The sequence below is a fragment of the Malaclemys terrapin genome, chromosome 1, assembly GCF_027887155.1.
Source record: "Malaclemys terrapin pileata isolate rMalTer1 chromosome 1, rMalTer1.hap1, whole genome shotgun sequence".
NCBI lineage: Eukaryota > Metazoa > Chordata > Testudines > Emydidae > Malaclemys > Malaclemys terrapin.
The window spans coordinates 325542990-325557117 of NC_071505.1; the positions used below are offsets into that span (position 1 = coordinate 325542990).

Genomic DNA, 14128 nt, shown 5'->3' on the forward strand with positions numbered 1-14128 from the left:
ATTAAAGTGAATTTAAATCTTCAGACCTTCAGCTGTTAATTAAAACCCCGACTCAGAGATTTTGGAGGAGGCAGGGATATTGCAGATTATGGTTTGAACAGTATAAAATACCAAGACTCCTGGCTCTCTTTTTTAATATCTATTTTTCCATTGCTATGACAGCACAGTTCTTGAAATATTATTTAATATTTTGGGATAGCGAGGTTTTTAACTATTGTAGAGAAGAGACATGGTGATCATTACATTGAAATTGAATATTCAGGCTGATCTGAAAGTGAACATCAGTTCAATTTAGGAGCCTAAGTGACCTCGGAGCACAAGTCCTATTGAAAGTCAGTAGGATTTATACATCTAAGTGATTTAGGTGTTTTTGAAAAATCTCACCCCCTTACTGACTAGGATAGTCACTTGTGCCAGCCGAGTTTTCTGTTCTATATCTAAGGACAAAGGCTTATCTTTAGCTTTAAACCATCTATCATTTTATATTACATGGACTAGCCTTTCAAAGCAATATGATGTTTAATTACATGTGGGGAAAACCGGTTCATAAACTTGAACTAGTTTTCTGAATGCAGTATTACAAAAAAAATAATAATAATAATAATGCTTAGATTCTTCACAAATAGAGCTGGAAATAGGGTGGGGAAATTGTCAGAGAATATTCGTTCAGATTTCAAAGTGGATTTAAACTGACTTTTTGCCTTCCACAAACATTCAATCCCTAGTGACAATTAAAAAGACAGACTTTGGAAGGACAGTCTGATCCCTTCTGCTCAGGACAAGCCCATTGGCAGTGCAGTCTGGGGAAACCTTGCCTTGCTATATCTCTTCTGGAGACAGAGGACTGGAGTCTCCCAGGTTCTGAAGACTTGATGCAAAGCCCATTGAGATCATTGCAAAGACTCCCATTGATGTCTATGTGCCTTGGATCAGGCCTCAGTCTGGTACTTTCCTCAAGTACCACATTCAAGATAATCATTTGTAAATGCTTTGATGTCTTATTTTGTATTCATTTTGTGCATATTTCATAGTCTGTGTCATTTCCCAGCTGATGTGGGGCTGGATTCTGCTGTCATTTAAGTCATTAGCAAAGCTCCCACTGACTTTAATAACAGCAGGATTTAGCCCTTAGCCAAGAAATGTCTCTTCTCCTTGACCTATCTACTGATGCAGGACTGGCTATTTCTTCACTGGGGCGGAGTCTGAAAAGAGAGTGAGAGTCTGAAGGGAAAGAGCATGTTTCTCTTGGTGCCAGTCTGGGGCATGCTGAGTGCACGTCAGCTTTTGGATCATGTAATCATTCCTATCACATTGGGAGACCACTGTTATTTCTTCCTCTGGGTTCTTACAACTCAGCAGGAATTCAAAGTGAGCTAATTCACCACAATAGGGCATTTGTATATAAAAAACAAAACAAAAACCCTTAATGCTTTTCCAGTCATAAGACTTTTAATCTTCTATGAGGGGCTTCGTGTTAGTCCTGGTGATCAGAATTATTTTATAATTCAGCCTTTGCAGAAAATGGCTCTAAACATCCCCGGTCTGGTAGCCACGATTGTGTTCTATGCAATAATGTTGGCAACTGGGATTTGGGCTGCTTGGAAAACCAAAAAGGAGGAGAAGAATGCAAACCGAAGTGAGGTTGCCATGGTGGGAGGCAGAAACATGAACATTTTTGTGGGATTATTCACCACAACTGGTGAGTTTGTTTCTTATTATTAATTCCTGTTCTAGTTTATAATCTATATTTTAGATCAGTAAGAGTTTCTTAAATTCTGTTGTGTATTCTCCTTATATAATTAACCTAAGGAGCTGTCCTCTACATGTATTTGGTTTCAGATTTTTTGGCTAGAGGAATTGTTCTTCTATGTACCTACTTTAATTTTATTGGTGCTCTTGGTTTGTTCTTTTTTGCCAGTAGCACAGGATATCAACAGGTGATCAATGGCTCCATGTCTACTTGGCAGCTGGTATCAAGCGGAGTGCCCCAAGGGTCAGTCCTGAGGCCAGTTTTGTTCAATATCTTAATGATCTGGAGGATGGTGTGGATTGCACCCTCAGCAAGTTTGCAGATGACACTAAACTGGGAGGAGTGGTAGATATGCTGGAGGGTAGGGATAGGATACAGAGGGACCTAGACAAATTAGAGGATTGGGCCAAAAGAAATCAGATGAGGTTCAACAAGGACAAGTGCAGAATCCTGCACTTAGGACGGAAGAATCCCATGCACTGCTATGGACTAGGGACCGAGTAGCTAGACAGCAGTTCTGCAGAAAAGGACCTAGGGGTTACAGTGGACGAGAAGCTGGATATGAGTTAACAGTGTGCCCTTGTTGCCAAGAAGGCTAGTGGCATTTTGGGCTGTATAAGTAGGAGGATTGCCAGCAGATCGAGGGATGTGATCATTCCCCTCTATTCAGCATTGGTGAGGCCTCATCTGGAGTACTGTGTGCAGTTTTGGGCCCCACATTACAAGAGGGATGTGGAAAAATTGGAAAGAGTCCAGCAGAGGGCAACAAAACTGATTAGGGGGCTGGAGCACATGACTTATGAGGAGAGGCTGAGGGAACTGGGATTATTTAATCTGCGGAAGAGAAGAATGAGGGGGGATTTGATAGCTGCTTTCAACTACCTGAAAGGGGGATCCAAAGAGGATGGATCTAGACTGTTCTCAGTGGTACCAGATGATAGAACAAGGAGTAATGGTCTCAAGTTGCAGTGCGGGAGGTTTAGTTTGGATATTAGGAAAAACTTTTTCACTAGGAGGGTCGTGAAGCACTGGAATGTGTTACCTAGGGAGGTGGTGAAATCTCCTTCCTTAGAGGTTTTTAAGGTCAAGCTTGACAAAGCCCTGGCTGGGATGATTTAGTTGGGGATTGGCCCTGCTTTGAGCGGGGGATTGGAGTAGATGATCTCCTGAGGTCCCCTCCAACCCTGATATTCTATGATTCTATGATCATGTCAGAAGTCCTCCCCATTCTATCTCTTATACCCTGGAGGCAGTGCCATCTAGGGGTTAGTGTCAGGGGACTAAGTATCATGGTTTCTGTTCTCAGCTCCATAACAGACTGTATCTTAGCTACCTCTGAAGTGTTTTGAGATCTTCAGAAGAAAGCTGCTATGTAAATGAGGAGTGCTGTTATATGAAGTACAAGGGTCTGTCTGCAGCTGAAACACATACAGGCTTCACCACCCCAAACAGTTGAAAATTCTACTCAGATCTTACACATAAGTGTAATAAAATAAGTTGAGCCCTCTATTCACTAGGACAGTGGTTCTCAAACTTTTGTACTGGTGACCTCTTTCACATAGCAAGCCTCTGAGTGCAACCCCCCACCCCTTATAAATTAAAAACACTTTTTATATATTTAACACCATTATAAATGCTGGATGCAAAGCGGAGTTTGGGGTGGAGGCTGACAGCTCGCGACCCCCCCATGTAATAACCTTGCAACCTCCGCGGGGTCCCGACCCCCAGTTTGAGAACCCCTGCACTAGGAGAAATGACAAGTAAGGCTGAATATCAGGCAGAATGTCTTCCCATTGAGACTGTGGAACAGCCTCCCAAGCGGAGTGGAGCGGATCCCATTGGCGCATGCAGATGTTCAAAACCGGACAAAGTCTTAGAAAATAAATGGAAGGGAACACTGCATGGCAGGAACATTGACTATGGCCTGATCCTGCAAGTCACTGAGGGGAGTTTTACAAAGGCACAAAGGGGAGTTAGGCGGCCAACGGTGAACACCTCGGAAATCTCCCCCAAGTGCCTCCTGCAAATATCTAGCATCCTCAGTGCCTATTGCAGTCAATGGAAGGTGTCAGTCATTCATACATTTGAGCCTTAAATGACTTAACAGAGTCTTTTCCACCTCTCTGATTGGTTAATAGAACTTTAGCAAATTGATCCAACCCTACCTGGAGCAAGTAAACAGAAGGTTCAGTAGAACCACCCAGAGGCAGATTAAAAAAAGTTACCTGAACTAGGGATAGGAAGGAACTCATTAAAATTTTAGATACAGGGTTTCCTAAGATGAGATTTGGCCTCATAACCACACCAGAGACATGAGGGTATATAAATGTGTGTATGGTAGTTGTGAGGTTTGTGCCAGTGAGAGTATAATGTGTGTATAAATGTGGGGTATAGTAATTGTGAGGTTTGTGCCAGTGGGTAGGTACTCTTAGGGTACTTAAATTTTCACATCCTTGCTTCTGTGGGTTGTGAGAGTTATGTTGCTGTGTAGCAACCTTATCTGTTTCATCACAAAGTTTTTGGTGTATAATGTTTAAGCATTTGATGTTGTGCCTACATTCAGATTATCTGGTGTCTCCTGCTGGGATAATGGGGGAAGGTGGAGCTGCGTCTGTAGCTGCCAAGAGGGGTAAGGCAAGGATCTGTGCCGGGGGGCTGGGATTCCTGACAGCTGTGCAAGTGGTCTGACAGCAGAATTTAGACAACTTTCTATGATGGCCATTGCTGATGATTTCAGCTATTTAATAAATGATTGGCACATCAGGTGGCAGCTTCCAGGGGGTTTCTGTGATCCAACCCATCACAGACATATCTCTCTATAGGGGTCCAACCCTATAGATCACAGATGGGTTGGATCACAGAAACCCCCTAGGAGCTGCCACCTGATGTGCCAAGACTACTTCTGCCCCCTGCTTTCCCTGCCAGCTCGGGACCCCAGCATCCTGTCTTGCTGAGCCAGACACTCCCGTCTGCTCCAACAAAGACCCAGGGTCTGTATTACTTGCCCCAAAGCTGCAGGTTTACCTGAAAGCAGCTAACAGAAGTGTTTCTGTCTTTAACACTCAGATGCCCAACTCCCAATGGGGTCTAAACCCAAATAAATCAGTTTTACCCTGCATAAAGCTTATACAGGGTAAACTCATAAACTGTTCGCCCTCTATAACACTGATAGAAAGATATGCAGTTGTTTGCTCCCCCAGGTATTAATACATACTCTGAGTTAATTAATAAGTAAAAAGTGATTTTATTAAATACAGAAAATAGGATTTAAGTGGTTCCAAGTAGTAACAGACAGAACAAAGTAAGTCACCAAGCAAAATAAAATAAAATGCACAATGCTATGTCTAATCAAACTGAATACAGATAAGATCCTCACCAGTTCCAGAATGCTCCCTTTTACAGACTAATCTCCTTTTAGCCTGGGTCCAGCAATCACTCACACCCCTTACAGTCACTGTCCTTTGTCCCAGTTTCTTCCAAGTATCCTGGGGGGTGGAGATGCTCTCTCTTTAGCCAGCTGAAGACAAAATGGAGGGGTCTCCCAGGGGTTTAAATAGACTTTCTCTTGTGGGTGGAGACCCCCTCCTCACCCCTATGCAAAGTCCAGCTCCAAGATGGAGTTTAGGAGTCACCTGGGCAAGTCACATGTCCATGCATGACTCACAGTTTTTACAGGTAGCATCCATTGTTTACATGCTACCTTGACAGGTTTCAGAGTAGCAGCCGTGTTAGTCTGTATCCCCAAAAAGAACAGGAGTACTTGTGGCACCTTAGAGACTAACAAATTTATTAAAGCATAAGCTACAGCCTACTTCTTCGGATGCATATAGATGCATCTGAAGAAGTGGGCTGTAGCCCACGAAAGCTTATGCTCTAATAAATTTGTTAGTCTCTAAGGTGCCACAAGTACTCCTGTTCTTTTTACATGTTACCTTGAACATCCTCAAGTAGACTTCTTATGTGGATTGGAGCATTCCAAGATCTATTGTCCTTTAAGTGTTTCTTGATAAGGTACTTAATTTCAACATTCCTTTCTCTGGGATGTTGACCAAATACTCTACTAAGGTTATTTAGAAATCAAGCCAGTACACAGCCAACATTCATAACATTCATAACTTCGAATACAAAAATGAGACATGCATACAAATAGGATTAATACATTCAGTAGATCATAACCTTTGAGATATGTTACATGGCATAGGTAGCATAAAACACATTCTAAGCATATTTCCATAAAGCCTTATGGGAGATACCGTCACACATGGTTACTGGGCTAATTGCACGTAATACACCTCCTGGTCTCTCCAAGCACACCTCCTTCTAGGTCTGAGAAAGAAGTGATGGCCTTAGTGTGGAAACATGGGTTTCTCCCACTCTCAGACCAGCTGCTGGGCTGCAGTTCCTGGTGTGTCAGCCATGATCACCTTAGCAGGTCTGACTGCTCAGACCCTGCAGTTCTATTCCCTCTGGGACCAATTAAGGTTACCAACATTGTATTTCAAAAATAAGGGACTGTTTTCTTAGCACCCCTGCCCCACCCACCTCCCGATATTATTATCATTATTATCTTCATTATTATTATTATTAATAATAAGCAGTACCCACCTACATTCACTAGGGGTATTTCTTGCTGCTTTTTGTAGCACTCAGCAACTCCCAATCTTGTTGTGCAGAGATGAAGAAATAAGAGACATCCCTTCTAATAAGGGACTGCTGGCAACCCTACAAGGCATTGACAGTGGTAATTAGAGATCAAGCAGCTTCCTCAAAGCAAAGTATTATTTACTTAGAACAGTGGTTCTTAATCAGGGATGTGTGTACCCCTGGGCGTATGCTGAGGTCTTTCAGGGGGTACATCAACTCATCTAGAGAAATGTGTCTCAACCGGGGGGGGGGGTCGCAAACCCTAGTGGGGCGGGTTTGCAGGATAGGTTTAAGGGGGTTGTAAGTGCAGGGCTGACATTAGAGGGGCAAGCAGGACAATTGCCTGCAGAGGTGGATTTACAGTAAAACACAGGGTGCCCTGGCATGGGGCCCCCCAATGACAGGGGGCCCCAGGCAGGGCCGGCACTTCCACTAGGCGACCCTAGGCAGTTGCCTATGGCAGCAGGATTTGGGGGGGGCCGCAGGATTTGGGGGGTGGCATTTTGCCACCCTCGGCGGAAATTTGGCGGCGGGGGTCCTTCCACTCCGGGTCTTCGGCGGAAATTCGGTGGTGAGTCCTTCACTCGCTCCGGGACCCACCGCCAAAGTGCCCTGAAGGCGCGGAGCGGAAGGACCCCCGCCGCCAAATGTTCAGAGGAAGAGCACTGCTGCCTAGAGCGGCAAAAACCCTTGCGTCGCTCCGCCCCCACCAGCAGCCAAACTCCTCCCACCCCCACCTCCTCCCCTGAGCATTCTGCGTTCCTGCCCCCCTCCCCAGCTATTTCCCTGCACTCAGGTCACTCTGGGAGGGAGGAGCGGGGCCACAGCGCGCTCGGGGGAGGAGGGGAAGAAGAGGCAGGGGTGGGGCCTTGGGGAAGGAGGTAGAATCGGGGCAGAGTGGAGCAAAGGTGGGGCCCCCGCACTCTCTCTGCACATATCCCACCCCAGTCCGTGACCCGCTGGGGGAGCACCCCCACGACCCCAGCCCACCCCCCAAACCCCCTGACTCCTGCACCCCCCGCACATACCCAGCCCCCCCACACCCCATGCCCTGACTCCTGCACCTCCCCACCCTGAGCACCAAATGGGAGCTCCTGCACACACACACCCACATTCCCACCTGCACCCCTTGCACCAAATGGAAACTGCCCCAGGTAAGCGCTCCACACTCCAACCTCTTGCCCCAGCCCTCTTCTGCACCCTAATTCCCTCCTAGACCCTGCACCCCCAGCCGACTCCTGTACTCCCCTCACACACACCCAGCCCCGACTCCTGCACCCCCCTCACACACCCTCAGCCACCTGCCCTCCTCAACTCTTTTGATCGCTAGTTCCCAGCCTGGCAAAACAAGGTTTACAGTGGTTTGGGATCACAACAGTGGTGAATTTTAAGTGCGAACAGCAGGGTTTAGAAGAGCGTACTCACTACTAGAGTGCCCCCTCACGGCTGGGCATAGCAGCTCTCTCCTTAGCTAATGCTCCCCGCCAACACTCGCTCTGGTCCTACAGCTGTCTGCCTCTTCTCACAAGTCAGCCCTCATGCCAGTCCCACCCATCCAGAGTAATAAAGTCCAATAAACAACCATCCAATGTCCTTACAAAAGGTCTTCAGGCCTGACTCTGGGCCCCGTGGCCCACGCACCCTTCTCTCAGGGCTCTTAGTCATCCTTATCCCTTTCTCAGGGGCTTCACACCATCTTATCAGGGGCTGATGGGGAACCCAGGCCCACCCTCTACGCTGGTCTCCAGTCCAGTGACCCTAGGACAGGCAGTCAAGGTTCACTCTGCCAGACTTCTTGCTGCTGTCTCTTTGGACTTCAAGAAGGCTTGCCTGTCAGCAGGCCTCTCCCACAGCCTCTCTAAGTTCACCCTCTTCTCAGGCCTCCCCCTGGAATCCCACAACAAAATCCATAACTAAATGTAAATCCATTTCTGCCCTCCTCAGGCTTCATTTTCATTTCTCTTTGCTCATCTGATGAACATGTCTCAGGGCTCTCTCCCTGGAAGTCCAGATCCTCCCCTATTATCAGGGCTCCTCACCAGAACTTGCTTCACCCCAGTTGCTGCTCTGTCTCTCTGCTGGCCTCCCACAAGACTTCTCAGGAGATGATCTTGGGATCCTTCCCCCTGGTCTTTCTAATCACAACGTCTCTAGTCCCAGAGAGTGACTACAAAGTTCTCCCTGCAACTAGGGTTGCTCACAGTTCCTTATTTCTTCATCTCTCTTCAGCAAGATCAGGAGCTGCTGAGTGCTGCAAAAAGCAGCAAGAAATACCACAGACAAATGTAGGTGAGTCCTACTTACTGTTAACAATAATATCAGGAGGAGAGGGTGGGGCAGGGCTAAGAACACAGCCCCTTATTTTTGAAACACAATGTTGACAACTAGACCCAAAGCCCCCTCCATGTGGTACTTCCCTTTTTTATAGCCACTGCTCAGCTCCTTCCCCAGCTGGGCTTCATCGCCCTTCAGGTGCAGCCGGAGAGCATAATTGGCCTCGCAGGCACACATTAACCCTTTCATTGCCAGTGTGGGGTACATATCACATCACATAGGGAAAGCAAGTATTGTGGTAGAAAAAAAGGAGAGGGAGGTGTGGAGAGGCAGGGGGAGACATTGGTCTGCCGGGCCCGCTGGCGGGCGGGAGGCACCAGAGGGTGGAAGGGAGCTGATGGGGAGCTGATGGCGGGTGCTCAGCACCCACAATTTTTTCCCCATGGGAGCTCCAGTCCTGAAACACGCACGGAGTTGGTGCCTATGGTCACCCTTACTTATGGGGAAGGCCCTGTAATCTCTTCTGCAAAAGTTAAACTGACACCCAAATCACTGTAAAAGCTTGAGAAGGTTCAGGGAACTTGACAGTGGTTATACTGCAGGATATGCCTTTTGATCTATTGCTGGGATGTGATATAACTGGTTTGAACCTAGAAGGCTCAGATGCAAATCCCAGTGCTGATAGGGAAACTGAGGCACGGCTGAAAGGTGCTGTGAAGACAAACTCAGGTGAGAGAAGGGAAACCAAGGCAGCTAAGGATCATTATCAAACCTATGGCACCCATCAGAAAGAAGGAAAAGCACAAGTTAAAATCATTGCTTGGGAGAATTCAGAGACTGCAACAGCTAAGAAATAGCCTGATTTTCAGAGGCACTGAGCTCCCACAGTTCCCACTAAAGCTAACCAGGCACCAGAAAAGCCACTTGCCTGCACCACCAGAGTTGGACAGGATGGAAAAATACTGCTTACTGTCATTTACATACTGAAAGCACCTCAATCCTTTTCTCCTCACTAACCCTCCTAATGGTCCCATACAGGGGCGGCCCGTCCATATAGGTGAACTAGGCAGTCACCTAGGGTGCCAAGTTAAATGGGGCGCCAAATTCAAGGGGAAAAAATCAAAATAAAAAAAAATAAAAAGATGAAAAAAAATACAAATAAAATAACGAAGATGACGTCACACTCCAAGCGGGTAACCGTGAGGAAGGGGATTACTTTCCAAACAACCAGTGTCGGGTTATAACATCAAAAAAGGTCATTTTGTTTCCGTCTAAATGCTGTAACTAACTGTTTTAATAGGTAAGTGAGTGTATGTTACTAATCGTTGAACATTTAAGCAGTGAAAAGATGTGTCGGGATGGCTGCAATGTGGTTTAATCGCCAAAGATGTGGTGTGTCAGCCATCCTTAACGCTATAATGCTTGCAGTCGGGAGCACACTATATAACAATATTCAAATGCCCCATGGCAGAAAGAGGAAAAAGAAAACCCTCAGGAGCTGAGTATCATAAACGAAAGGCTGAGAAGGAAAAGGACCAAGCAAAACAGCAGGGATCCTTCCTGAAATATCTTCTCTTTAATCCAAATAAATATGGAAGTAGTTCACAGCATCCAGATGACGCAATTTTACTTGGAGGGGAGGTTAGCTCACATCCGCATGGAAGCAGTTTGGAACATCAAGATGAAGGTATATTACTTCGAGATGAGGGTAGCTCACATCCACAAAAAAGGAGTTTGGAAACTCAAGATGATGGAAACTTACTTCTAGATGAAGGCAGCTCACAGCATCAGACTGATATGGAAGTGGAGAAAATGTATTCACCTTCAGAGACACATGCAGAAATTGAAGTAACGAAGTAGCAGGAAGAAAGGATGAGGAAGTTACAAATAAGTTACAGTATAGGAACCCAGCTTCATGGCCCAGATGTGATGACAGTGTGCGGCAAATTCTTGTGGAACATGGACCTGAACAAGTTCATGAATTTCCCTTCCAGAAGGATGGAAATAAAAGAAAATTCTCTGCTCAGCATTACAAGAGGAAACTCATTAATGGGGAAGAAATTCATCGAAACTGGTTACAATATTCAGCGTTGAAGGACTCTGTGTTTTGCTTTTGCTGCAAATTGTTCAGAAATCAAGCAATTGGTACATCAATTACTGAAAATGGTTCCAAGGACTGGAAAAACATATCTTCAATTCTCTCTTCACATGAAAGAAGTACAGAACATTTGGAATGTTTTCAAAATTGGAAAGAACTTGAATTACGATTGAAAAAACGAAAAACTATCGATGAAGAAAATTTACGTGTGATCAAGGACAAAGAAGAATATTGGCAACAAATATTAGAGAGTCTGATTGCTTTCGTGAGAGTTCTTGCTGGGAAAAATGTAGCATTCTGCAGCCTCAGTTGAAATGAAAAAGTATACACTCCAGGTAATGGAAACTTTTTAAAATTTGTTGAATACCTGGCTTTGTTTGATCCAGTCATGAAAGAGCATCTACGTAAAATAACTGATCATGAAACACAGGTTCATTACTCAGGAAAAAATATGCAGAATGAACTGATTCAAATCCTAGCAAATGCCATTAAAAAGAAAATTGTAGAAGCTGCCCATTCTGCAAAATACTTTTCAATAATACTGGACTGTACACCAGATGTGAGTCATGTTGAACAAATGACGATGATCATTTGTTTTTTGGATATGGAAAAGTCTGCTGATGAAGATAATGCTGAAGTGCTCATAAAGGAACATTTTTTGGGTTTTGTACCACTGAAGGAGACGACTGGAGCATTTATGACTGAAACTGTTCTACAGGAGCTTGAAACAATGTCATTATCTGTTGAAAACTTACGTGGCCAAGGCTATGATAATGGAAGTAATATGAAGGGTAAAGACAATGGTGTGCAAAGGAGAATGATGGAAATCAATCCCAGGGCCTTTTTCATTCCTTGCAGTGCACATTCTTTTAATTTGGTTGTCAATGATGCTGCTAGATGCTGTTTGGAGGCAAGCAGTTCCTTTGACCTGGTGCAATGTGTTTATGTGTTTTTCTCAGGCTCAACACGCCGTTGGGAGATTCTGACTCGCCGTGTGAATTCTCTAACTGTGAAACCATTTAGTCAGACAAGATGGGAGAGTCACATTGATGCTTTGAAGCCTCTTTGCTATGAACTTGGAAACATTTATGATGCCCCAATTGAAATTTCTGATGATACTACCTTTACTAGATCATCTGGCAATACAGCACGTTCAGATCAGAAGTTCTTGCAAATGGCCTTTCCAAGTTCAAATTTGTGACTTCACTTATTTTGTGGTATAATATCCTTTTCAAGATTAACCTCACTAGTAAGCAGCTTCAGGAAAAGAACTTGAACATACAGTCTGCTATTCAAAAACTGCAACAAACTAAAAATCTTCTGGAGGAATTCAGAAGTGATGAAGGGTTTGAAAGAACACTGGTAGATTCTCTCGAGCTTGTTGAAGAAATAGAGTTTCTGACAGAATTTGAACCAGAGCCAGTTCGCATTCGGCAAAAAAATCAGCAGTTTTTGTATGAAGGATGAGACACACTCATTCAGAACCCAAAATAAAGGTTCAAAGTGAATTTCTACTTCGCAGTCCTTGATTCATTTGGTTGACAAAAAATGTCAACAGATGCAGCAGCTAGAGTCAGTATTTGGCTTTCTATATGATACCCACAGCTTGCAAAAGAAAACAGCAAAACAGATAAGAGACTTTTGTATAAAACTGGAGTCAGCATTGACTCATGAAAATTCAAAAGACATTGATGCTACAGATTTGTGTAGTGAGCTTCAGGCTTTTTCAAGATGACTTAAGAAACATTCCACTCCTGAAGAAGTACTGAAGTTTGTTTGTGAAAATAAACTCACAGACAGTTTTCCAAACATTTTTATAGCTCCACACATTTTTTTAACTTTGCCAGTTTCCGTAGCTAGTGGGGAACGTAGCTTCTCAGAGTTAAAATTGATAAAAACATATCTTCGTTCAACAGTGATGCAAGAGAGACATGTTCGACTTTCCACAATGTCAATAGAGCATGAAATAGCTGGAAAACTGGATCTAAAAGAACTAGTGACTGAATTTTCAAAACTTAAAGCAAGAAAAGTCATATTTTAAGAGCATAGAGTGTTTTATATTCGGAGTGTTTTGTAAATACAGGTTAAAGTTCATTGAAGAGTTTTCTTATTTCTTTCTATATTGGATGTGGTGGTAATGGCAGTTAAAGCAGGATAGCACAATGGATGATTTTGGATTTATAATAATAAAAATTATAATTAACATTTTTAATGCATTTTTATTTGAAATCGGACTGAAATATCATCTAGCTGTTGTGTACAAATCTATTCTGAAAATTTCATGTCTATTTTATCTGAGCTCAGAAACATTGGTTGGACAGACAGATGGACGGACAAACTGAATAATTAAGCCTCTGTTTAAAAAATAAAAAAACGCTTAAAACATTAAAAGGAAAAAAAGGGCAAAATGTTTCCCAGTTTACCAAAAACCTCAACCTAGATCTGCCCTTGGGGGTGGGGGGCATCGATTGCATGGTTCACCTAGGGCGCCAGTTGCTGGCAGCTAGTCTAGGGCCGCCCCTGGTCCCATACAGGTTAAGTAAGAGCAGCAACTGCAGAACCATACATCACATCAGTGGCCAGCATGAATTACTTATCAAAGAACTTTTCTAGTAGCTTAGTAGTTCCTAAGTGTCTTGCTGAATAGGGATAGATTTAAGTACTTGTGCTTAAGTGCTTTGCTGAACTGAATGATAGGCACTCAGCATCTCTGAAAACCAGCCAACTTATTTAGATGCCTCCCTTTAGTGGCCCACATTTTGACAATTCACTCTGTAACATTATGTCCTTGAAGTTCTATCTTTGCTTCTGCTTCATATGCATTATCTTCTAGCACAAAATATGACGGTAGCTCTGAAATAAAGGAAAACCATATGCTTTCTTCTTTTTCTCAATTTCCTCCTGCTTTTCTTTTTTTCCAGCAACTTGGGTTGGAGGTGGCTACATCAATGGAACGTCTGAGATCGTGTACCTCCCTACACGAGGGCTGGCCTGGGTCCTGGCTCCAGTAGGATATGTTCTAGCTTTTATCATTGGTAAAAACAACAATTCGATTCTTAAATGTTTTCATTGCAAAGCAGTTTTAGCAACATGAAAATTTAGCCTTCTTGTTGTTCAGATGCCTGTATTCTGAGTTGTCCAACCCAAACGGTTGCATAAAAGTGGTTATGAAAGTCAGCAAAAGTTGGACACAGACAGGCACAAACTGGATTGTTGACATTAAAAGAACTCTATTGAGGGGTCTTCAAGGATCCTGTTAAACTCCTGGTTTGGCTTAACAACAAACTGAAAGATTCTAGAAATGGGAGAAAATTATTATCATTTAAATCACCAAAATGCATTTTGATTGGTTAATTTTAACA

At 43.9% G+C, this 14128-nt stretch overlaps 1 protein-coding gene across 1 annotated transcript in view; it reads left to right on the top strand.

Moving 5' to 3' along the window:
- Nucleotides 1–1478: 1478 nt before the first annotated feature.
- The window catches only part of LOC128831049 (high-affinity choline transporter 1-like), a 46752-nt gene continuing 34102 nt past the window's right edge, over nucleotides 1479–14128 (top strand). Inside the window, exons 1-2 of the mRNA XM_054017103.1 lie at nucleotides 1479–1699; nucleotides 13688–13801. Of these exons, the coding sequence (XP_053873078.1) occupies nucleotides 1522–1699; nucleotides 13688–13801 (292 nt within the window). The 5' untranslated portion in view covers nucleotides 1479–1521. The remainder of the gene's footprint in view (nucleotides 1700–13687; nucleotides 13802–14128) is intronic.